Source organism: Xiphophorus couchianus, chromosome 19 (assembly GCF_001444195.1).
Source record: "Xiphophorus couchianus chromosome 19, X_couchianus-1.0, whole genome shotgun sequence".
In the NCBI taxonomy this organism is placed as follows: domain Eukaryota; kingdom Metazoa; phylum Chordata; class Actinopteri; order Cyprinodontiformes; family Poeciliidae; genus Xiphophorus; species Xiphophorus couchianus.
This window is the reverse complement of record NC_040246.1, coordinates 11122787-11149919: the sequence shown is the minus strand read 5'-3', so window position 1 is coordinate 11149919 and position 27133 is coordinate 11122787. Positions and strand designations below refer to the sequence as shown.

The 27133-nt window shown below is 38.5% G+C and overlaps 1 protein-coding gene across 7 annotated transcripts in view; it reads left to right on the top strand.

Annotated features, from left to right (window-relative positions):
* myt1lb (myelin transcription factor 1-like, b) overlaps positions 1-27133 on the top strand; it is a 123341-nt gene that overhangs the window by 76797 nt on the left and 19411 nt on the right. For 6 of the 7 annotated variants that reach the window (XM_028000855.1, XM_028000854.1, XM_028000857.1 and 3 more), the window contains 7 exons: positions 8135-8577; positions 12638-13810; positions 18193-18327; positions 21503-21593; positions 24040-24147; positions 24921-25147; positions 26224-26510. In XM_028000855.1, coding sequence (XP_027856656.1) covers positions 8135-8577; positions 12638-13810; positions 18193-18327; positions 21503-21593; positions 24040-24147; positions 24921-25147; positions 26224-26510 — 2464 coding nt within the window. The remainder of the gene's footprint in view (positions 1-8134; positions 8578-12637; positions 13811-18192; positions 18328-21502; positions 21594-24039; positions 24148-24920; positions 25148-26223; positions 26511-27133) is intronic. The other variant, XM_028000859.1, reaches the window with a different exon arrangement.

Below are 27133 nucleotides of genomic sequence, written 5' to 3'. Positions count from 1 at the left end.
ATAAATACTAATATTCTTTTAGTTGATAATGCAGCTGTCTTAAAGTTGTATGCATCTGTGACATAAACAACATGTTTACAAAGAGATACATTTCAAAGTTTAGGACTATGATAATTTTTTTTTACTTAAACACTTATTACTGTAAATACACAGATTATTTAATAAAATATCAAAATATAACTATACAGTTTTCTGACAAATGTTGAGCGGTGTCTCTCACTTGGTCTACACCAGTCAAGACTATTTCTTTTGGGATGGGGGGGATTGACATGGCCAGTCTCCAGTTGGAAACGAGAGCTGCACAGTCTTCTGGAAAACATACAGGAAACAAAAATATAAAGATTAATAAAAATTAGTATGAATTTTTCTTTCCCAAAAATCCCATCATATTAAAAAAAATCTGAACATGTGTTGATGAGGCTTATGTAACAACCCTTAATCAGATAATAAACATACTTTTCCTTAGCGACATTTCTGTACTAAACACTTTTATTGTGCCAATGTAACATTCTAATCTAAAATATTGTGATTTCATTAGTTGTAAGCGAATTAGTTAAAATATCTGTGTATGAATAATCTATGTAATGTGTTTTACTTTGAGTTACTGAAATACATGTTGTTTTCCATAATATTCCAATTTATTAAATATGACTATTTAAATAAATAAATGTGTTTTATTGGGTCTTATTCAGATTAAAACACAGAAAACGTGTTCGCAGACTGCATTCTGTGAAATGTCACTTCAATATCCCTTCATTTCTTTGGCAGCCACCAATAAAGATGGCAAACATATTTAAGCAAAAGGTACTTTATGTGAAGATGTAAGACAAAATGGAGTCAAAAGAATATCTAAACAAGAATTAAATCCAGCTTAACATTGAATGAAGAAAACATTGTAAACTACGTCCCTTTCCCTTTGCAAATCAGAATCAAAATTTTGGCATCTCTAGTGAAATCCCTGGTGAAACATAAATGATCTGTGCAATCCTGATTCATCCCTCCTATCTTCAGTGGTTCCAATTTGCTCTCCACCATAGAGAAAAACCTCTAACTAAGCAACAAAAACACTTTGGTTTGGTAATTAGCACACAAGGCAGAAAAAATGAGCAGCCAACACTTTGGGTGGGTTTAGTGGATAAATGTTGGAAGATTTTCCTAAACACATGGAACTTGCCAACTGGAAAGGTTGCTTGTCATTGTGCTGTGCTTGGGCAGAAACATGTACAGATAAGTTGAGAAGAGGAGTAGAAGACTGTACAAAAATGAAAGGAACCAAGTTTATATTATTGATAGGTTTGTGAACTTCAAGAATTATATTTTGCATTTGCCTGTCATCCTTTTTGGAGCCAGAACTGACCATACGGGGACAAGAAGTTGGAGCTTTGTGGGAACTTTAGAACTTGCTGTGTGGGGGAAAAAAAAGGTTCTAGGGAAGTTCTCGCTGATTCTAATTTTAGATGTTTTTCTGATTTCTTTTTAAGGTCTGTAAATTTACTCTTTGACAAGACAGATTATTGTTCACTACCGTTTTTCAAATCTTCTAGAATTTCTTTCTATTTTTGCATTATATATTTTTCTACAAATTCCACTCAAATCAATAGCTTTGTCCAATTCAGCAGAAATAAGCTGATGGTACGGATTGTGCATCCAGTACAGATCGTGGAGTGACAGGTGGAACCATTTCTGTCATTGTCTTTTTCTTTGTTTCTTTTGCTGATAAAATGTGAGCTCTGTTGTGCTAAACTGCCCCACAATTATCGGTAGTATTGATTTCTTTGTTGTGTTTGGGCATTCATCCCCAAACTCCTTGACGAAGAGCTAAAAAATGCAAGAAAGGAACACAAAAGATAGACAGAAGGCTCCGTCCTTATGTTTCTGTGTATTTAGCATTGATCGTATATGGTCCATTAGCACAAGTATTAGGACTTACTATAAAAAACACACATAATGTGTGTTTCCTGCTGAGTACAACTTTACCATTATAATTTCAAAAGACTGCCAAAAGATAAAAAGCCAGCATGTTGAGAAATGGACTTCTCAAGATGATAAACTAGGATAACTTTGGGTCAATATAAAGCTTTCATGCTGTATACTGATATATCTTTACTGGCTTAGGTTAATCAGTAGCCTAATTAAACAATGAACATGCTTACAAAGAAAAAAAAAGGTACAAACCGTAGCTTCTAACTTCTAACAGCTTTTTTTTGTATTTCATTTCTAACACCCTGTGAGTACTAAAAATATAGCCATTTCACTTAGTAACAACTTCAACTGTGTTTTTGTTGGCACTGCCCAATTTTACTTTAGCATGTTGCATTCACTGACCAGAAAATTAAGTTCATATTTTCATTTTCATTTCTATTCAGAAGTAGCAATGAAACTCTACTGGGTGCATCTCTTTAAGCATTGACTAAGGGTGAGCACAACTAATATTCAAATCATGACATGAGGTATAAATTTAAGACATCACTCACATCAGTTTTTGGCCTTTTGTAAATTACCCAAACCAGCAGTTGTTATGCCATTGCAGTGAAAAGCATGTCTGTTATTTCAGCACCATTGATCAAGGAAGAGTGTCATTTGTCAAATGTTGGCTTTGTAAATCCAGGAAGACACATTATTATACGCAAGCATCATTTGAGCTTCATAGATGGGAATTATGTCAAGACTAAGGCTATTTGAGGTGATATTTTATGAGTCTGGTTGTCATTCCTGTGCTCATGAATGGACCAAAACAGCAAATATGCAAGCTGGAGACTGAGCTGCCAGCAAACGCCCCATATCGTGGCGTCTGCCATGCACTTACTGAGCCTCCTGCACCAAGACACTGCCTTTTGTTCTCCTCTGCTACTGGGAGAAGCCTGACAGCTCTGAAATGATCCTCACTCCTCTTTTACACGCAAAACCTTCCTTTTCTTTATCCCTCCTATATCCTATATTTCCCAGGTTTGTGCACACATGAAAGAGGCCTCCATACAGAAATGCACAAAAAAGCATACATTCTCCCATCTGTCTCACCTCCTATAGCCTCTAATTTCCCTCCCCACCCCTCATTTTCTCTCCCTGCCTGCCGTTCTCTCTCATTTTTCCTCACTGGCTGGCTGACTGGCTGTGAGGATGGCGAATCCCTCGTGGGTTTCTGGAGGGTATCACCATGGAGACGGGGCTCTGCCACACGTGTCTATAGATCCTCTTGCTGGATAGGGAGCACAGTCGGAGGTGGTGCATTCCCTCTGTCTCCAGTCTGCTCTGTGGAGGAATAAGTGCAATGAAGACAGTAGCAGTGTTAGAGAAACTAGGGAAAAATGGCGCGAATAGTAATGCAGAGAGCAATTTACGCTTGAAAATCTTAAAATATTGAAATAATGCAGAGGAATGTAGGAATGGCGAACATAAAGATGGCAGAAAGAAAAGATGAAGGAGAAAGGAGGCAGGGGGAGCAGCTACAGCACCTTCATCCGTGCATCAGGGAGACAAATAGTGTGTGATGCTAATGACCGGCTAAAGCTTTTGCCCCCACTGCGAACAGCCGCTAATATGACTGCTAATAAAGGCACCGTGGAACGGTGTCGCATTCCAGCAGTCGCTCAACTGTCGACTGAAATTAGCCAAACAGGAGCTCTCTGTCTCCTGCCACTCCTCTCCCCTGTTTCACGTTAATTCTCCAGGAACTGGAGCCCGTTCAGTACAATGCCTCCTGACGGGGCTATTCTGCATTAAGGGGGCCTCTTGTTCACACTGTAATAGAATTTGTTCCATCTTGTAATGCTAAGGATGCCCACTTTATAGAAAATCAAGTGGTCTTTTTGTGGTCTGAAGCTCTTTTCTGCTCTTGATTGCTGCCTCCCATCCTGCACGCGCCTCTCGGAAGATTTTTGTCATTCTGCCAGGAGGGGGGTGGGGAGGTGGGGGTTGTTAAAGCAACTTAGAATGGTGCAGTATTTTCTCATTGTCTTGTTTTTTCTTCACATTTCCAGCTGAATTAGTCCTCTTTTCAAGTAAAATACCATTTAATTACTTGAGGAATTTTAATTGCTAAGTGCAGTGAGTGGGATGCAAGGCCTGTGATGAGGAACATTGCCGACAAGGTCACTCTGTGGCAGGATTGGAAGAACGTGGGAAGCTGCGGAGGCTTCCTGCAGGTTTAGTCATCATGGGGCTCGCTAGGAGCAAGGCAAACATACCTTTTCATCATATAGCAACAGCCCGACATCTAAAGGAGACTTAAGAGCTCAGCTCTTACAGCGATAATAAGCTGTTGTGAATTATAGCACTGTTCATGAACCAATCGGTTTCTAATTTATCAAATAAGTTTGCCTCATGATCATGCCTATCCACAAAACAATCTTTGTTGTATTGCTGGCTTTTATTTAGAATACTAAAATTGACAATTAAACAACACTCAACATAAAATTAACTGTAAAAATCTAAGATTGAACAGCAGTTTATAAAGTTTTCTCAAACCAAAGAAAATTATGTTAATGATGCTGTTATCACGCTGTGTCTATTTTGCTCTGTTTGTCAATATATTGATGTATAATCAGACAGACAGTTAGTAAAATGCAGTATGAGATTGCCTGATGTAATCTTAGGGTATTTGCTTTAATATCTGAGAAACTGTTTGTTAAATGTGTTAGATTTTGGGCATAGGAATAGTATACATGGGGTGTGAGAACTGCAGTACCTATCCTGCACCTATCAGATACCATTTTAGATTTGTTAAAAAAATATGTTGCCCAACAAAAAAAAGGTTTTGTTGGGCAGAATTTTATACTGAGGTTGCAGCGTTCGTTCTGGTGCATACGTTGGAGGGATGCACAACAAACATGGCTTTAATCAGTTCTTCCCCAGTCAGATTTGTCTCCATTCAGAGATCTTGTCAGATTCCTCCCCATCTTTGGAACCACTTCTTGGGTGGTACAAGCCAGATCCAGCCGGGTATTGCACGCGATCGATTCAACTGGCATCTCACCACATTCGCTGATTAGCCCATGGTATCCATGCTGATACCGTAGTAGCTGGCAATCTGAAAGTCGATATCTCCATAGTTAAACTTCGTCAACCAGTCATAAATTGACTTTGGTAAGATAAGAGCTATGTTGCATTAGAAAAATTTTACTATGTTTATAAAGCATTTTTTTTCACATGCTAGAGGTCTAGTTTTTAAAAATGTAAACAATCTATAACAGCCTATCATATCATATCCATCTTAAGGCTGTGATGGCTTTCACTTTCACCTTTTTCAAAACCTGAAATAATTTATTTGGATAAAAGAGACTCATATTGAAAGTTCAACATATTAGCTATCAACATTTAATGCTATAGATCGGCGTTTCCCAATTCCGGGCCTCAGGCCTCCCTGCCCTGCATGTTTTAGGTGTTTCCCTTCTGCTACACACCTGAATTGAATATATGGGTGATCAACAGGTTTCTGCAGCACTTGATGGTCATGTAATCATTTGAATCAGCTGCTCTGGAATAGAGGCACATCTAAAACATGCAGAGCAGGGGGGCCTGAGGACCGGAATTGGGAAACGCTGCTATAGATAACAGTATTAATACACCTAGCATGACATTTGAAAGCTTTCTTCATTTCTAAAATAGCCAACAACAACTAATCATTCTAGAATATGCGACAGACATGTCACAAAATATGTACTGAGCACAACAAGAACCCATCAAATGCTTCTCGTTTTTAGAGATCCCAAAAACCTCCCTCTGGGAATAAAAATTCACCTTCTGTGGTTCTACAAGAACAAGCTGATATTGTTGGGGAAACTATTAATCTGACAAAGGAAGGCCACACTGCACTGTCCTGTCACCACTGCAATTAAAATTCATTTGCGCACATTAAGGTGGTACACTTCCAGTGGTTGTACAAGCCTGCCCCTAAAATAATAATGCGTACTTGACTCCTTTTAATGAAAAAATACACAGCCCACCTCATATTATTTGCTGTCCATTAGCTGATGTTTCAGCAATTATTCAGTTCAACAACATGGCCTTTTTTATTTTTTATTTTTGGATGTAGTTGCATTAAGACCTGTCAGGCACAGAGCCACATTGCAGCTCAAAGCTTGACAAGAAACATTGCCTTCAGACTGTTTTATTGTTAAAAAAAAAAAACAGGTAGAAAAGCAAGGCTAGGTGACAAAGCAGGAGAGGAGGGAGTGAGAACCCGTGTCTATCTACCTTTCACACCACTTCTCTCCCTTTCTGCCCCTCCTCTCCTGCTTGCCCACCTGCCTGCTGGGACTGGCCCTTGATTTATTTGGAGAGGGCCATGGAACAGAGGAGCCAGGATGAGTGGCATTTTAATGTGCTTTCGAGATGTTTGGTCACAAGCACTATTGATCACTGTGCTGCAGCTCAGTCTCAACCCCCCCCCCCCTCACTGTCCCACAAACCCTCTCGCTGCCCTGGGGGGGAGAGTTTGTCAGGCAGGGAATGAGTTTCCATGTAGGCTTAGATTAATGAAATGAGGCCCCTGGTCGCGGGTGGTGCAGGGGGTCAGACCATTAAGGAATCCCCAGAATGGGCGAGATTTAGCCTTGACTGACTGAGTAGGGATAGGCTATTGAATAGAACTGGATTGGAATATGAGAAAAATAGGTGGTGTAGACTTATCAGTTTGCTGTTGTTATTTCAGTTCAAATCTCACCATTCACTTAAAGTTTCTTGTTTTAGTGTTGATGTTGTGCACAGAAAAGAAGCTGGGGATATTTCATAGCTGAGTGAATGTGACCAGAGCCTTTTGGGTTCATTTGACAGCTCAAAAAGCTCAAAACACTGACTGTGTGGGTGATTTCTGAAATCAGGCACATGCTTCAGGACTCTCTCAGGTTTGATGAATCAAATGGAATAAGATACTTCTGATCAACAGCCTGAGCAAATACACAGATTTTCACAACAAGTTTCACAACTCTAAATTGAGTTTGGAGGTGTTTGCAGGGCAGGCATTGTGGTGTTCTTTCGCCTAAGGATAAGCTGATGTTAAATCTTTTGCTTTGGTTCATTTAGGGCTTCATGTGTGAGGGAATGTAAGAAAAAAAAGATCACGTTAGCATAACAACTCAATAGCTAATGAGCACATCTAATTAAAGCCTGATATCTGTCTCGGCAGAACAACTTGAGATGCTCTGTTTTCCATCTGTGACCCTGCAATATTGAACTCCTTTCAAAATGTTGCAAATAAACTTTACAAAATAAAGGTTAACATGAGCAATGATATTTGCAGTACTTCATGAAAGTATTTGTACCACTTGAATGCTTTTCACACTTTGGCATTTCATCACTACAAATGTTTATGTATTTTGGGGGGATTGGAATGAAAAAGACACATTTTTTAATTTTATTTTTTTCTTGGAGAAATTTTTTAAAAAGTGTCATTTACTCCTTTGGGTTCCTCACGAGTCAATACTTTGCAGATCTGCATTTCACTGTGATTGCAAGTATTTGGAGGTATCCCTCTTCCAGCTTTGCACATCTCAAGAATAACATTTTTGTAATATAGCTCAAGCTCAGTCACAATGAATGGAAGATTAGATGAATGGACATTAGTTTTCAAGTTTTTCCACAGATTCCCAATTGTGTTATATGTTTACATGTTGACTAGAAGATGACTATGCTCTTATATAAACCACTAGATTTTAGCCCACGTTGAATGTTTGGGGTCATTGTCCTGGAGGAAGGTGAACCTCCAACCCAGTTTTAAGTCTTTTAGCTAGATTTCTAACAGTTATTTTCAAGTACTGCCCTACATTAAGTTCTATCTATATTCCCATTAACTCTGAGCAGCTTTTCTGTCCCTACGAAGGAAAAGGTTTTCCCACAGCAAGATTCTGTCACCACCATGTTTTACTGTGATTTCTGTCTCCCCTGCATAAATTAAGGCAAACATGAAGCAAGACTTCTGTTAGCTTTAGTTTAACAATTGATTTCTAACTATTTAATTGTCGTTAAACTCACAATTATGTTGCAACTGGTCTATCAAGTGTTGGTTTATCACAAAAACTTAATTTAGAAAAAATTGCATTTCTAATGTAACAGCTTAAGAAAATTAAGGGATATAATCTTTGTAGGTCACTATATTTAGCTAACATTGTTAACAGGTACTCTCATTTGTCTTCGGCAGTGTGTATGGCTGTCCTTTGGCCAAGAAGAGGAAGGGTCTAGACAGGCAAACTCTGGAAACCTCTCCGAAGAGGAGCACCTACCTGGATGACATGGACAACTCCACCATGGAGGAGTGCTATGAGACAGACGGGACAGAGGAGATGGACGACAGGGAAGAGGAAGATGATGAGGGGGCCGTGGAGGAAGAGGGAGAAGTTGAAGAGGAAGACGTGGAGGGTTACATGGACTATAATGTCGAACAAATGGAGCATGAAGACGGGGAGGATGAGGATAGAGGAGAGGGAGACGAGGGAGAGGAAGAAGAGGAGGTAGAGGTGGAGCAAGACGAAGAGGAGGAAAACGATGAAGTGAGGGTGGAGGCAGAAGAGGACGACGAGGAAGCTATAGAGGAAGTGGACTATGAAGGAGAGGAGGAAGACGGAGAGCAGAATCAGCCACAAGGTAAGAGTGCTAAAGGACAATGTTAGAAATAAATTCAGCAATTTTGGTTCATTTTGTGAATTTTTTTCATGGTTGTACAAATCCCTATAGAAGAAGGTTTTCAAAAACGAAGAATAGGCTTTAAGGCCCCCCTAAACAGAAGAAAATGTTTTACTGTTTTTTGTGTGCTCTGGCTCATGATTCTCTGAGATTATTATTCTAAAACTTTTATTTTGTACAAGTGTTCATGTAGTTTGTGTAACCAATGGTAGCAACGGTAGGAAGTTGTAACAATATACTATAGTTTATATAGCCGATTGTGTAGGTCCATATCAAAAGGCCCATGATGAATGTATTCAAGCAACCAGAATTGCTTTTTCATTTGAGTTATGAGCTCCAGGATTTTATTGGTATGATCAGCAGCAGAGATAGCCTGGCATGCCACCATGTTCACAGAAAGCTTAAATCTCATTACTCTGGAACCACATAATTGAATTCAGTATCACTTCAGCTCAGTTTGTTTATATAATACCAGATTACAGCAGATAAAACCGATTCATTCCATATGCCGTTGTACAGAAATCAATCAAGTGCAAATTCACTTAAGATCAATCCAGTTTATGAGAATAGAAGCTATCATATATCCATTTTTAGGTTAAATATGCACAGTACAATTTCATTTTAATTTGAGAACTTGTGTTTTCATTCATAGCATCAAATACTTTTAAAAGATTTTTAAACTATCTTCTCAAAAATGTCTGACATGGATTTTTTTAAAGGGTTGGAGAAATGTCTGACAACAAGATTACAAACTATGAAGTGAGACAGTGAAGAACATCTGCAGTTATAGCTGAAATAATATCTATCATTTGTTTCATACTGACTGCCATCAAAGTTTTTTTTGCAGCTTTTCATTGATGAGTTTTGAATTTCATAGCTGCATGTTCAGACAGTGGAGAGTGGGCACCCACTCTGTGCCCAGTGTAAGACCTGTGAAAAAATATTGTCATACTCAACTACTTTCTAAAGATATGAACTAAATATCAGGGTTGACATTTTCAACATGACACTAACCTGAAAGGCATAATTTTCAAAGAAATCTGAATTGTATTTAATAATCTCTACTCAAAACTTGAAATTTATTTGAGTAGTAGAAACTTTACTTGATCATTCTACACTGAACAAATCTTAACCTACCTGAGGAAATATCACCAAACTTCTAACATAATAAGAATTGAGTCATTAGCCACTCAAGTTTGAATATATGTCTCATGAAGACACACTGCAAAATTCCACCCAGTTTTGGCAATGGGATTTCAGAAGCTCCTGCCCCATATGTTTGTTATCTCCCCTTCCCCCAGTGATGCACCAAACAGGAGATCTGGCAGGTTTCTCTCCAGCAGATTCGGCTTTGCACCCACGCATCACGATTGGACCTGACAGTGCCTTCAAGTCCAATTAAGAGTGAAGCTCAGAGAGAGAAGTGTGTTAACCCTGTTTGGCGTGCAGCTCCATCTACCCAAAGTGTTGATGTGGCATCACCGCAGCCGCTGTGCTCCTATTTTCTTGCAGACATGTGAAAACATCTTTTCAGACTACTTTTCATTAGAGCCCATGGCTGAGATTTTATCTTGAACACTGAGACTGTGCCACTATCTCTTTGACCTCAGTCTGCTTCTATCGAAGGCAAGTTGTCTGTACCTACCCTTTATAAGTGTTGTACAAGATTGCTGTTGCCAGAAAGAATTCTGAACACCCTTACTTTGTTAGCGTTCTGTAATTATTAAACATTGAAAGCGGAGCTTTGGATTTGATGTATGACCTCTTCCGGTATGCATCATCTTTGCTGTCCCCATTTACTGATGGCCCACAGTTACCAATCTCCAGGCGAAATTCAGGAGCTTTTCTGTGTTTTTCATTCACATGCACACCCATTGTCGCTACTACAACGTCAGTTCAGGGCAGGGCAATCCCTCTGTTCCCTCCTTAATCTGTGTCGCTTCTATATCCCTTTTGTGTACCTTGATTGCTCTTCAAATTGCTTTCCTGTGCCATGTTTCATACCATCAAAAATTAAACCCCTAGTGCTCGAGGTTTCTGTAAGAAGCCTTTCGCTGTCAAAATATGTGCTTGGTCATTCGTGACAGTTCCCTCTTCCTGCTCTAAAGCCCTCACCCGCCAGGCAGCAAAGCTGTGTTGCTCTCATTAAATTTGGATGTGCAGAAATGTGTGTAAAGATGACAAAGCTTTTGTAGAACAAGGACCATTTTCACAAGAAATATTCAAACATCTTTGTGTTTTGTCATGGTAGTAAAATTATTTTTTTTTCATTAACATCATTTCTTTCTGGTTTTGAAGTTACCAAAGGTGATGCAAACTTTTGTTCCTTTTGCTACATGTTATTGGGGATCTCCGGGTGCGTTTTCTCTACAGGAATGTAAAAGGCAAATGTGGTGCCAATATGAGCAATGTGCTCTCAACGGCACAGGTCGGAAACGTGAAAGGAGAGATTGGAAGTGCTCCAGGAGTGAGTGCTTGAAATTACTGACAGAAGAGGTTCAGTAACCTTTGCAGTCTGCCAGAATCAATTAGGCACTGAAAGAAATTGTAAAGATACTGATGATTTAATGAAAATAAAGAACTTTACAAGCAAATGATAAATAGCTGCTGACTGAAGTTCATCATGTCACTGTTTGAACATCATGTTATGACTTTGAATTTACCTTTTCAATAGAAAATAATAGACTGAATAGGCATGTGTCAAGTTCCAGTTGGATTGTATGTTAAATGGGATGACTACATAGTGTGCAAAATCTGTTTTAAGTTTTATGAAAAAGGAAAGAGTATGGAATATAAAAGATTTCTGTTTCTAAAATTTGTTCCCTTTCCTTTTGTCTAAAGGTTGTATGAACCCATCTGTGATTTATCTATTTTTTATTAGATGAAGTCACATGTATAGAATATTTTAAAATGTTTTATCTGGAAAAAATAGCAAATGTTGATGTGAAAACTGACTAGGAACACTGTTAGAATGACTTTAAAACTTGAAACTATAACATTTTAATTAAGATTTCTCCCATCTCTAGTATTTAAGAAGACTTGTTTTCATACTCTAAAACAACTCTAAAACATGTCATCTCACTGTACAATAAAAGCTAAATCATTGTTCTGCACTAATCAGTCCGATTTTGCACAACTGCACTATGGAACACTTGCTGTACATATATTTACATATACATATCTGCATTTTTTTTAAATCTTTGCAAGGACTGCTCTTAAGTTGCTTTTTATATTAACAGCATTTCATATTTTTACAATTTATAGCATTTTATATTTTATTTTTTATTTTTATTTTATCTACAACTACTACTCAGTGGTAGTTGTTATTGTGTCTTGTCTCTATGCTGTAACTGCGAAGTAATTTCCCTGCTGGGATGAATAAAGTACTTCTATTCTATTCTATAACATAATCACACTTTGTATAAACTTCAAAAATAGCCATTTTTTAAAGTTTATACAAACTTCAAATGTAAACAAGAAATTTCTATTTTTAATTCTCACTGATTAAAAATAGTTATCTTGAGATATTGTGATGAGGTAACTGTTTTCACAATTAAACACGCTTTAGATCTTTTGATATACGTGAAAATATATGATTAAGTAGGTAAGTCACTTAAGTCTAAAGAAACTGTCAAAAACATCCAAAAACCTTAAACAAATATTGATCAATACCATTTAAAAGACTACAACATCCTTGCCTCACTGGAAATATTTTTTTCATGAAATGAGTTAAGACGTTTGCACAGTACTGAATAGTGCAGAAAGAATCAGGGGCCTACTGTAAAAACATGATTCATAGAGCATCTTTGCCTGGAACTTTCCTAAACCACTGCATTTAACTTCCTGTAGTGATTCACAATTTAGAACACAAGCTGCTGTTAAGACTCTCAAAGTAAATTATTAAGGGGAAGCAAAGAGTTCCTTATCCAATTTAGATGGTCCAAGCCCAGAAATCCGATTTAGCTGTAAAATAGAATGACGGAAATGGAATTACAAGATGCTTTTTCTTTCTTCCCAACAGAGGAAGATCAGATGAGCACTGGTGAGGGGGACGAAGACAATGGTGGAGGCGGTGGTGTTGGAAAATCCGGTCCTGCAACAGAGAAGGATGACAACAACAATGATGAGTATGAAAACTATGACGAACTTGTGGCCAAGTCCCTCCTTAACTTGGGGAAGATCGCAGAAGATGCCGCCAATCGCGCCATGACAGAGTCTGAGATGAACAGCAACTCGTCCCACAGTGCTGAAGATGATGAGGAGGAAGAAGAGGAGGAAGAAGAAGACGAGGAAGAAGAAGAGGAGGAGGAGGATGAAGAGGAAGATGACGAAGAGGAGGAAGAGGATGAGGAAGAAGAGGAGGAGGAAGGGGATGAAACACGAGAAGATCTGAGTTTGGATGTTGACAGCGATGTGGTTCGAGAAACGGTGGACTCTCTCAAACTGTTGGCACAGGGTCATGGTGCGGTTCTGTCAGACAGCTTAGATGGACAGGAGTTTGAGAACAGAATGTCCGGCAACGGAGATGACACTGACTGTTCTCACAATGGTGGAAATGCACATAATGGTGGTCAAATAAGGACCTCCAGTAATGGACAAATAGAAAACAGTGATGAGGAAGTGTGTTTAAGCAGTCTGGAGTGCCTAAGGAACCAGTGCTTCGACTTGGCTCGAAAACTTAGTGAAACAAAGCCCAATGAACGAAATGGCCCAACTCAGCAAAATCATTACTCGTGCGGGGACCCCAATCAGCAACCCCAGCATCACGGCTATGGAGATTACCACAGCAGCCAAGACGACAGACGGACTCTTGATAGGAACTATTCTGACATGGACAATCTCATGAAGCTTGAGGAGCAGCTGAGCCCACGCTCCAAGGCCTTCTCTAGCTGTGCACACGATGAGCGATATCACACCAACAGCCACCGGGACTTTGACGAGGACACGGCCTCGGTGACGTCGGACCGATCGGAGGAAGTGTTTGACATGACAAAGGGGAATCTGTCCCTGCTAGAGAAAGCTATTGCACTAGAGTCGGAGCGTGCCAAAGCAATGCGGGATAAAATGGCTGCTGAGGCAGCCAGAAGAGACGGGGTGAGGTACACCCATGAAGAGCACGGCCCACGTCATGGTTATAGTGTTGAGCGCAAAGCCCGGCTTCCTGATGGCATGAAGAAGCCTTTCTTCCATAAAGGTAAGTGGATTCCATTAGAAATGATTTATGTTTGTAACCCAGTCTCATGTTTTTGTCAAAATCTAACTAGTCTTGTGATTTATTAAAAACAGTTATTTATTTAAAAGCATTATTTACACCTTCCCAGTAGGTTCCTGATAATTGCATGCAATAATTATTGTCTACTTGCTACTTTAAAATTCTGCTTCACTCATTACTGAATGTATTGGACGTTAAGCTGATAAAAAGAATTTAAGTAATAAAAAAATCTAAGTTTGACTTTTAAATGACAAATGTTTTGACGGTCTTCTGAAATTCTGAAAACCTTTGTTTTGAACGTTTATTGTATGAGCGTTTATTTTAAACAGAATAATTTTTGTTTATTTTAAACAGAATAATTTCAAGGGAAATAATTTTCACCTTTAGAATACTGGCATAATGAACATGCACTATTGAACTATAGGAAGAATATTTTTTTATTATTTTAGTTAAAGTAAAATAAAATGTCAATGTTTATAATTGTTTTTGTCTCAGATCATCATCTGAGTCTGCAGGTGGCTTTGTATAAAAAAACTGTAACAGTAACAGTTGCTGAAAATATATATTTTGATTGATTAGCAAATTATCTTGAGAAAATGCTTTATTTTTACTCATCTAAGAGTTAATTCAGTCCAAATAATCCAGCTTATAGGCTAAAGAAAGCATAAAAAATAAGATGCTCCAAAAGACCAAAGGCCAAGATCCAGGTTTTGTTTTATACTGCAAAAAGCATATCTACAAACAACAGTAGGGCTTTCCTCAATAGACAGGCTCAGGTAAAATATTTGCTTTTTCAGTATTCTGCATTTCATTTCCTCTGCAGAAGAGGCCAGACAAACACGTGTGCATTCCGAGAACCTCAGTATAACCTCGGGACAAGCTTTTTTTCAGCCAATTTGGAAATTCGAATCCCGGCACCAGCGTGAGCAGCAGCAGCAGCAGCTTATATTGTAAAATAGGCCAGTATGGAAACATCAGAGGGTAGGCTTGTCAGGCATAAGTAATGGCAATCTGCATGGCCTGTTAGGACCGCAAATCTCATCCCTGTGATGCAGCTCAGGGTAAAGCAGCCTATTTTTAAACCTATAGGCAAACAGTTTGGGGGAAAAAGCCATGAAACAAGTGTCCTCTGTTTTTAGAATCTGCAATACAAGGCCACTTCTTAACAGCACAACACTATGGAAAATACAGATCATCATTTCTTTATTCTTCTCATCATTTGCACCAGTAATACACAGACCGAAGTGGATAAGTTATTGTCACCTGTATAGATAATATCAAATGAGAGCAACAAATAAGAGCATGGCAATTCACAGCGGGATGATTTTACACCTCAAATGCCACACAACTCACAGCAGGTTTATATTGCTACTTAAATGCCACACAAATGCTAATTTCAAGAGTCTTCCCTGGCCTTTGTGTCTGGATAATGTTGGAATAATGAGAGGATGCAAGACGGCTGCAAGGCGATAGCATCTTTCCCCAGGCAAGATAGTAACAGACACTCGTTGACCAGGGTTTCGGTGTGTGATTTATAAAAACTAACGGAGAAGCAAGGCTCCCTAAGAGAAGCATGAGGTTGAGATGAAAATTGAACAGTATCAAAATGACCGATAACGAACGACAGGCCCACTGACTGCACATTAATTATCTAGAGATGGTATGGTAATGGGGGCCATTTGCTATGCAAAGCGCAGCCCGTCCCCAGCCACAATCAATATCCCCTGCTTTCTAATATGCCTTCCACTTGGCTGCCTCCGCTCTCCACAATAGAAGTGATGCAGGCGGGATGCATGAGCATCACGTCTGCTTGCACTCACATGTATGGAAATGGAGAATTATTTCCAATGTGCTGCTGAAACATTAACAGCGAACATTGTATAATGAAGCCATTATACAAAGAAGCTGCATTTCACTTGCAGCTCAAGTTCCCTATCAACATAAAACTTTGCTTCCTGATTGTGTTGGTGCCAGACAAAGGAGCCAGACATGACATTGCAGTTTTATCCCAACTCACATGGGCCTAATGTGGCATAGATGGATGATGGCCCCAAAGGATAATGAGGTGCTTCTTTTCTGATGAATGGGACATGGAATTTAGTTTGGTGACTCATTTGTAAATGTATGATTACGTGTGCCCTATGCCACCTCTCGGTTTTGTCGTTTCCAAACTCTTCCCTTCTGCTTCACTCGATTGATTTTAACACTGCAACCCAACTGAGAGGCTTGTATCTGTTCACGTGAAGTGAATTAGAAAATGGTCAAAGACATGAAAGAACTGTGTTTCTTTCCTCCCCTTGTTACGTCAACATTTCCACAGTTACATCTGAGTATATTGAAATATCATTAAAAATTATATTTATTTCTATAATTCCATTCAGAACATGAAATAAATAATCAGCACAGTTAAATGCATTTTGGTTGGAACCATATCTGATCTAGTTTCAAGGAAATATAAGATGCAGGATTTAGGGGGAGAAAGACAATCTCATTTCTTGTGTGGAATAGAATGTCTCAAAAAGTGCTTTTGATGTTGTGAGACCCGTAACGCAGATAAGAAAATAGAGATTTTAATTCAGCAAATGCATGTCTTTGTTTTAGTCATTTCATTCTGGTTCCACACACGAATGCAGAAATAGATATTGGTCGAATAAAGACATTAAAAAGTGGATTTGAAGGTCATTAAAAATAATTTGGTAATTTTGAGTGTCCTCGGCACTCAAAAAGCTAACGATTTTTGACAAAAATAACGAAACATTTAAAATATCAAAAAATAATTTCCCTCTCTGATTCTGTGTAGAATGTCAGAAGCCGGTTAAGATAAACATAGAGAAAGAAAGAGACTTACTTTTCTACTATATTTCAATCTAGTCTGAAATCCTGTTTATTCCCCTTTTCCTCCACAGCACAACCCGTGCTCATAGAGGCAGATTTGCTAAAGAAAACATTCAAAATGATAAGGTCAGATAAAAATTGCTTTTGAGTTTCTAAGCTTTAATTTCACCCCTTAGAAAATCTAACAGATTATACTTGATTTGCAGTTTTGATTTTAGTAGACTTTTCATTAGACTGTCTCCCTCTCCTGCTATTAACTTTTTACTTTCATGAACACAGAAAATAATTTTGTGTGTTTTTTGTGCATTTTGCTCCATCTCCTCAAATACACAGTCAGTCGTGACAAATGACTGCTTGTTTTGTGCCAGATTCTGCTCAAGGTTTCCTCTCCACTGTTGCTACATGCTTGCTCAGTATAAGGGATCACTGCAAAGTCAATAACACAATGCAGGAGATTTTCTGCTGTCGCTATGTGCTTGTCTAGGAGGAGTGAAGGCTGCAAGTCAATGTTCAGTGTAGTCCACTGGATTTCCTTGGAAACTTTTTAAATTACTTTGAATAATTACTTAAGCTTGTGCTGTACTGTTTGATAACCAGGATCAATTTGGAATGTATGGATGATTGATTTGAAATGATTTTTTTTGTAAATATAGCATTTTTCAATCTGGCCCCAAAAGCACACCCAAGTTCATCCCACAGGTTTTCCGGCCCGGAAACGGGCATGTCATCTACTTTCACAAATTCTGAAACTAGCCTCTGATAAAGCCTGCTATGAAGGAGCGAGTATCATGGAGGATAGAATTTGTTCACTAAGACGAGGTGTTTGATTCCTGCTGATTCTTACCTCCACATCTCTCTGCACTTAGATTGCTTCAAATGATGAGAAAATGTCCTCTGTTAGACAGAAGGTTACTCAGGGTTACCTATCTTTACTTTTTCAGGGGCTGTCACAGGCTCCTGCCCATAGTTCTATCAACACAGTAAAGTCTAGAAAAATAGCACATATTAAAAACATTAAAACACAATAGAGCTGGGTCTAGAATGGATTTCATTTGGTTGTAGACATCATGAGGAGACCTTTTTTTATTATAGATCGTTGCAAAATATGTTGAATTTAAACCGAGTTCAAACAGACACTATACAAAAAGGCAACACACCGGCAGCACAAGTTGCCTACATCATTCACATTCACGTAAGCATTAATCTGTGGTTATATACTTTTACCCTATATTTGTATTCTTAATATTACATAAATCTCACACGTAACCAGTAACATCTGTTATTTCAATGTTAGGTCTGGTTGTTGCTTTTATTTAGTCATGATTATCCTTTGCCTAATTAGTATTAAAAAAACATACATTTTCAGAGAGTGTGATTCTAGCTGGAGAAACACTGACCAGAATTAAAATGCATTTTGATCTCTGGTCTCAATGTCTAAAAGATTTTTAAACTAGTTAACAAATTTAGAGTAATTGTCATTTTGTGAAGCCAATAGTTTCATAAAGTCTCATGAAGCTTTCTGTCTACAGATGTTTCCCGCGCAGACAAGAAGGAGAGCCGATGTCCGACGCCGGGCTGTGACGGAACGGGTCATGTGACAGGCCTGTACCCCCACCACCGCAGCCTGTCAGGCTGTCCGCACAAAGACAGAGTGCCGCCAGAAAGTGAGTAAATCAGCTACACATAACACTCAGTCTCAGCCAGTGTCCTCTCTGTTCTTCGATATTCAGGACTCAGCATGTATTCTGTGCTTGCCGCCATGTCTGGTGCTACGTCGCTGTGTACCTGTTTTATTGTGAGAGGTCGGATGGGTTACAGCTGCACCCTTCCTCTGACATTTTGCACGGGGTCGTGGTTTTGTTTTCTGATTGTCTGCCAAGGGTGCCGTTGTTGATGAGGTGGGAAATGAGGTTTCGGTAATTGGCAGGACAGTCGAGAGCTGTCAGTTATAGATTCACTGGCCTGCTTGATACAGCTGCACTGACTGACAGCGACAGAGAGAATAAGATAATCCCACTTCCTCATTGTGAACGGAGTCCTGGTCGGGTTGTGTGTTTTCTCACTGCATGTCAGCGCATGTCTGAGGGGAAAGAAAGGTTAAACAGTTTGCTCTCCGTTCATTTCTGGAGCTTTTTTTTCTGTTAATAGAGTCATAATTTTTTTCATTTTCTTGAAACTTGAAAATGCTCGCAGACCTTGATAACACTGAGCGTGCTTCAGTCATCCATGGCATAAACCCTGTTCATTTATTTGTATTCCTCGCTCAATTGAATTCTGTTGAATAGGACGGCAGTCTCATATCTGTAAGCCACAGATCAAGAGAGGTGGCAATAAACATTAGCCTTGAATGAAAAATGAGTTTTCCCTTTAGAGCATTCAGCGTGCTGATTCAGTCTCTTTCACGCTGCGCACTCATCTAGTCTCGTGTGTATTTTTCATTAACGACGGAATGAAAATTAAGTTAGGATGTGCCATGACCCAGACATAAGCTGTGTTTTTTTAAAGTTTCAAAAAAACAGAAACTATTAAAGAGCTAGACCACACACAAGTGTGGTTTTTGACCCCAAACAAATTGCAAAATAACTCAGAGCAGGTATCCTGAACCAGGAGATTTTAAACAGATCTTGGAAAGGTCATGAATAGACTGAACTGGAGATGCTTAGATTGAGATCTTCCATCTGCTGTCCACCACTACTGTCAGTCTGCCTTTTAAAAAACTCTGAGCAGGGTAATCAAAACAGCTGCTTCTTCTGTTCTTAATCCTCCAAATAAAAAAAATATATGTAAAAGTGAATAATTCAAGACTTAGAATTTTCAGTCATCAGGAGGACAGTTGAAGGTAAATAGTAGTATATATTACATCTGATAGCCTGAAGGGTTGAGCCTTTCCTACTCTTTCCCATTAAGACATTTTCTGTTATGAATGGAGCATGTATTATTAATTCAGTGACTTTATGTAATTGGGAAATCACAAAGTGCAGTTCGACTATACTTGTGAAAAATGACGATTAAATTAGTTCTCGGAGTATTTCTTTCTGCCTATTTGCTCTGTTGTTTTTAAGTAGAAGAAAACTGTATTTTGTGATGCAGTTGTGATCCAGTGTTTGAAATCTTCACTTTTTGTTTTATTGCAAGCAATAAATCTAAAAAGAAAAAAAAGAGTAAAAGGTGATTTTCCTATAACCAATGGGAAAGTGTTTTAATCCTGAATAAAATTTTATTCTTTATCCAAGACAATAAGCCAATAAACTGTGAGACTCAAAATAAAAATCCTAAAACTTAAGCCCAGATTAGATTACAAATGGGCCGGATTAAGTGAGTAAGAGAATAATAATACTTCTATCTCACAAAATGACACAGTACACCATACTGGGTTCATGAAAATAAAATGACCATATTTTAACAATATTTTTCAAATTTTTTTGTTTACACAAACACAGTAAGAGTCATCAAAAATGACAAGCACTGTTTTAAACAATCTTTAAAAAGTGTAAAATAACTTAATTTAAGGTTCAACTAGTTTGTTACTGGTTGCTTTTTATGATTATTAAATGATCCTAATAACAAAAAGCATTTGAAACCACTCCCGTTTTTTATTTTCCCACAAAAGAAGACTGATTTTATGAATCTTGAATTGTAAATCAGATTATCTGTTTTTAGAAAATTATTTTTAAAGGTTTAAATTTTACATTTTGAACTAGATCTAGCTGGGCCCAGACTCAGTTAAAAAGAGGCTCAAAAGCAGATGCTAACTTTTGTTTTATTGGCACATAGCCGACATTCTTACAGTGCTTACAAATCCTTTGTACACTTTGACAAGAAATGCTGTGGCATTTTTATGCTGAAAGATCTTGTAACAGACTCCTACTACCAGAAAAGTAAACTATCCATGAGTGTCAATTTTTGTTATAGAGGTGAAGCTATCAAGCATACATCAAAAATAGCCTAAATATTATTCGAACCATCCTGTGCTGCATGCTTTGGATTCATTACATTATTCACTTTAGGCTTCTCTTGAGAGTAGAGCTTGAATTTTTTGGTACACTTCCTGCCCCCTAACAGAAGGCCAGCGCAAACTAGGAATATGCATAATGTATTGTCTTGTGCCATGTTGAGAGTTGGGGGTGCTTTGTCCAATTACCTGCACCAAACACCAATTAGTATGTAGGGGAAGGAGGATGACGTGGGGTTAAAGTTTAAGGGGGCGATAATGATGAAGCTGATGCCGATGGGTTTGGCCCCACATGCCACCAGTATGGAGACTCCTCCTCCTCCCCCAAGCCTGCTGCGCTGACGGCTCTTCTTGGACATCCATAGATCATTAATCTAATTGGCTAGTTGCTGAGGTGATGTGAGAGCGTTATGGACTGTTTTAACGGTAAACAGTATTGAAGACTGCACTTTGTGCCCTAATAATGCATGGATGATAAGAAAGTACACTGTCAAGAAGCTGCATCCCATCTGTTTGTGTCCAATATTGATTTTAAGGCTCCTGTTTTGCATGAGTGTAAGCTGTTTGCATGCGCCAAAAAATTCCCTCCATTCCTGTCTGTCACTGGCTTTGTCCTGTCAAACCCAAATGGCATCTTTTTATTCATGAATGTCCCTCATTCCATGAATACTAATTTGAAAGAGCTAGATAAGTGGAAGCAATATGGTGGGAAACCTCGCCTGCCCTTTCAAACTTGTGTTCATTAAAATTAAAAAGAGGTCATTTGGGTTCATTTCTTAATGATGTTTATAATGCCAGGTTCCTCACACACTAATAGCGCTCATGGGTGATTGTAAAGGGCTCCTAACCTTCCCTGTCTTTCACTCCTGTCTCCTGTCTATGCGAAGTTGTGGCAATGTATGAGAATGTTCTTAAGTGTCCTACGCCTGGCTGCACGGGACGCGGCCATGTCAATAGCAACAGAAACTCTCATAGAAGGTAAGAGCTCATCTTGAGTGAAGCTCGTATTTGTCCCTTTTTTTCAATTTTTTTCCTGTGGGATTATTTTTGATCATCCCTCTTTGAGGTATTCTTTTTTTCATCAGTTATTTTTTTTTTTTTCAATGTTTTTTTTTTTTTTTTTTAGATTTTATTGTAAGTAAATTCATTCTTTTTAACCTTTTATGTCTGTGTGCGCGTGTGTGGACGCTAGAAATGATCAAAACACTTCAGCTGCTTCACAATCACATAATTTAGCTAAGGCTGGTTTGAATGCAACGAGACACACTTCCCACAGCATAAATCATTCATCAGCTCCAGGCAAAAAAAAAAAAAAGCCATCTATCAGGTGCAGGTTTGGAGGTAGGAACTGAAATAGCTGCTTGGCGCTGCTGTCAGACGGGGGTGAGGTGACAGCAAAAAAAAAAAAAAAAGAGTGTCACCCGCAGCAGATGCTCAGGGATTCGGGCATAGCGGCAGCCATTAGCACCTTGCTGCCACTCAGCCAGGGTGACAGGAGAGGTGCAGACCTGGGAGGACCAAGAACGGGTGACTCCATGCTGAGCTCGGTGACAAACTGCGGCACCACACAGTAAACTTTCACTTCTGCACGAAAGATCTGCTATAAACCTCCACATACTACTTCACACTTTTTCCACAATCTCATCCATGCATGTGCTCATCACGGCAGGTGCGCGTGAAGACAACTGGCTCCAGGCCATTGTCACAAATAATTTTTTTCACACGATACATTTGACAGTCAAGATGGAAAATAATAGAGGTTAAAGATAGCAAAATGACAGGTTAGCAAGAAAATATATCTAAGATTAACTAAATGCATTCCCATTACACAACGTCTTGCAAAAGTACTCATGTCCCTTGACCTTCTCCATATTTTTGGCATGTAAAACCCACGAACCCATGTAGATTTTAAGGTTTTTATGCAATAAACCTAAAGAAAGTAGTGTTTTAAACAAAAATGTTTTTTAAAAATATTAATTTAAATTCAACCTGTTTTACTCTATCACTTAATAAATATCATATAACAAATTATTTTTGAGACTTTTATTTGGATTTAAAATGTTGGCCACTTATCATGCTGGTTCCACTTCTACGTTGATCTGTTACAAAAATCCAATCCATACACATTGAAGAGAGAGAGAACCAGCTCAACGGGAGTAAATACAAGACTCTCTAGAATCTTTCCAGCATGTATATTTATGTTTGGTAAACATCAACTAGACATGCACATTCACATCACTTACACACCCACATACACAAAATAGAACTTGCCATCAGAGCCGATAAAATACACTTTTTTTTCCCATGAATATTCTTATTTAATATTAAGAAAACAAATTAAATTGAAAATGAAAGCCTAAGAATCCTTTCTCAAAACATGAATAACATCAGGCCCAAAAAACAAAACAAGATTTAAAAAATTACTTTTGTTAGACTAATTAAAAGTTTTCTACTTTAAGACCTTGTATTTTTCTTCTGCCCTGGTTTTAGATGAGTCCTCTGCTGTGGAAGCCTTTGATGTTTTAATGTAACAGCATCTTCTCTGGTCAGACACAAAATATTGATTTCAAAAAACAGCATCAAATTGCATTGACATAGTCAGAAATGCATGGGATGTTGCATATCTATCATTTTTCTCTTTTTATTTTTTTATTTTTTTATTATTATTTTGGGACTGTTTTGTAGTTAGCTGATGTTTCATTTTGGCTTAAATAAATGCTGCATGACCTGTCTCTGCTCTGAATGATAATGCCTTTGTTGGTGAATCTTTCGTATCCAGTATTGTTACCCACCTATCACCAATTATGCTGCTAATAAGATAATCTTCCACCATACTATTGGGCCTTGCTTACATAAGTTTGGCCATCAGTTTAAATCCTCAAAATTCTCACTAATAGTTATTTACTCCAAATATATTAATTACTATGTTGCAGAACAAATTAGAATTGCACAAAATCCTAATTAAAAGAAAACCTTCCCCATTTTTTCTTCTTTATAAAATAGGGTTTGCACAACACATCCCACATGTGTGGGTTTTCCTGTCAGCTCCTGGTCTTTGAAGGCAACAATCTGTAGAATGTATATAAAAAATTTAAGATTTGTCCATATGGGAGAATCTATTCTGAGAATTATCTTAAGCTGCTCAACCAGAAACATGCAAGCTGTTCCCAACTGCGTTGTTATCAAAAGTGTTAAAAGTGATGAAAATTAATGAGTTTGCATCTTTTATTTCTGCATATTTTAAGCAGAGACTTCCTGAACTGTAGTTAGGTGCTTTCAGTCGGGTTTCAAACTGCCTGACAGGCAGATGTACAGTCAGTCGCTCCGGCAGCTCGACAGACAGGATGACAAGCATTTCTAACAAGCCAAACATTTGATATTATGTTCGCTCTATGTAGAATCTAAATGTCCTTTCTCATTTCAGTCTATCTGGATGCCCGATTGCTGCTGCTGAAAAGTTGGCAAAAGCCCAAGAGAAGCATCAGAGCTGCAATGGCCCAAAGTCCAACCAAGCCTCTGACAGAGTCTTAAGGTAGTATTCATTCAGATCTTTCCTTCTCATGTCCAATTTGAAATTTTCACAAAGCTGTGAAATTTGTTGTGACATGATGCACTGAGATAAACCCAGAAAAAAAACCCCACTCATATCATGTGGGATTTCTTTCTTTCTTTTTCCTCGTACATCCTGTAATTGAGATTTGATGTCTCCCCTTTTTTGTTTCATTTTTAAGTTCTGCTGTCCCCTGAGAATACACACAAGAGACTGCACGTTCACTTCTCTGCTTGTTGAAGGCAAATCGCTTTAGAGTTGAACAAAATATGCCTCATTTATCAACGTTCAGGCCTTGCGTTTTGAATGAGTGTCTTTGATAGACATGAAAATGCTGTGATGAAAAGTCATAAGTAGTTGTGAATTTTTATATCCGTATCAAACAGAATATCAGGCACAGTTTTCTTCCCAAGCCTAAATTGAGGCTGTAAATGCACATCAAATGATAAAAGCACATAAAAGAGAAATAAAAGAATTGCTTGATTCAATTTTTTTCTTTTATTGCATTTACTTAAAAATACTCTAAGCAGTTTCGTTTTCTTAAAGAAGAGCAGAACAGCCCTGCACCTTCAGTCATTTTCCATCTTCTATCATCCTCCATGTATTAATTTTCCCACAGCAGCCTGCTCGTTCTCTTCTTCCCTCCATTCCACACATTTTTCTTTTTTTAACCAAAAACCAGGTTTCTTCTCCTCCCCCTGGGCAATGTTCAGTGCCTCGGTCCAACTTCCACCCCCTCGTCATTTATTTTCCAGGCCTATGTGCTTTGTCAAACAACTGGACTATCCACAGTATGGTTACAAGAACAATGTCTCCACCAGCACGCCCCGCTCCAACCTGGCCAAGGAACTGGAGAAGTACTCCAAGACCAGCTTCGACTACAGCGCTTTTGATGGCAGCAACAACCACCAAGTGTATGGAAAGCGGGCCATTGCACCCAAAGTTCACGGGCACAGGGACACATCCCCCAAAGGATATGATGGTACTATTTTAAAGCAGAATAAGACTCTTTAAAAAGATTATCGTAATATGTCAGATTTCTTTCACATATCTATGCAGGGAATTATCTCAGAATTGCCTCTACTTCTGTCCAAGAAGACTTCTCCCAAAAGTTTGAAAAAAAAACAAAAACCTGAAACTTTCAGGACTTTGCAAAATATCTTTACTTGATCTTAATTTATTTGTAATTGTGAGGTGGTCTTAGTCATATCTGCCTGAAAGATTTTAGTTAATTGGATTTGTCACCATAGTTACCATTTTTACTTATGACGTTACACAGTTTCTTGACTAGGTCTGCTCTCTCTGTACATGCTTTATTTGATCAATATCATCTCACTTCCATCATTATGCAGATGATACTCAGCTCTATCCAGCAAATGTTCCAGATATTATTTGGTTAATAATATACAAACGCCTCTATGAGACATGGAAAACTGGATTATCTTTCAAGGCAGATAGATTTATGTTTTAAGTAAAATTTCTGTGAGAATGATCCATTCTCACAGAAAGACCCTTCAAAACATAACACAAAATCCAGCTAAGATGTGTATGTGGATTTTACTGAATCGTCCTGGGCTCATAATGTTGTCCTATACGAGGCCCACTTGGGCACACAATCTATATTGGCAAGATCAGCTAGGGACCTGATATAGATCTTAGTAGGGTTTCAATTTGCTGTTAAGAATTTGAGTTCTAACTTACAGTTAAATATAATTTTGGGTCCTTCTTTTTAACCAGAGTTGTTCTGCATCACACCTACCAAGTATTATGGCCAATATGTAACCCAAGCACAATCCCTTCTGGGAATCATTTTACAGCCCGTTTCCTGCTCATACAGGAATTTGACTGCCTTCTTGCAAACAAAAATTTGTTAATTATTGTAGACTTTTTAATTTCTGAAATTCATCTTATTTAGAAATTTTGTTCATATGTTTTGCACTTTTCTGTGAATCATACTTTTATTATATTACACTTGCATTAAAAGTTATTGTGTTTGGTCAAATATTGCAGGATGTGCAAAAAATTTAAAAAAAGTTGGTCAATTGTGTGTCCCTGCAGCCAAACGATATTGCAAGAACTCCAGCTCAGCCAGCAGCACCACCAGCACCTACGCCCCCAGCAGCAGCAACAGCAGTCTGAGCTGTGGGGGTGGTGGAAGGGGCGCGGGAGGAGGCAGAGGTGGAGGGGGCAGTAGTGCCAGCAGCACATGCAGCAAGAGCAGCTTCGACTACAGCCATGACATGGAAGCTGCTCACATGGCAGCGACCGCAATCCTCAACCTTTCCACGCGCTGCCGGGAGATGCCCCATGGCATGGGCGGAAAACCCCAAGACTTGTGTTCACAGGTGGGAGCAGAGGGGCAGGGTTTAAATGCACTCAAAAATTTACTAGTTGAATTAATTACTATAAAAATGACTGTAAAAAAGACAACTCTAATATTCCAACCTCCAGCTTTGATTGCAAGACACATTTCCTGTTGCATTGTTTTGAAAAGCTATGGCAACGTTGCTATATTTATTTCAGTGATTGGTTGCTACTTTGCCACAATCTCGTAGAGATGATGGGAGAGTCGGATTGCTATTCAAGTTTTTTTTCCTGCAACATCCCAAAGATCTTCAGTGGGGTTAAGACCTTCACTGTGATGGAAAGTCTATGAGTCTCATGCTTCTTGAAGCAGCTTTTAACAATTGGAGCCGTTTGAAAGTCCCACTCCCTGCATGCATAATGCTTTTAACTTTCACGATTGAACATACAGTTGAAACCAGAGGTTTACACCAAATGTAAAGGCACATGGACCTTTTTTCTCACTGTCTACAGTAAAATAAGACCAAATGTCTCTTGTTTTAGGTCAGTTAGTTACCAAAATTATTTCTATTTCCTAAATATCACAATAATAAGAGAAGGAATATGTGAGAGGTGTATTTATTTATTTATGTCTTCAAATTTTTTTTACTTACAGAATGATTAC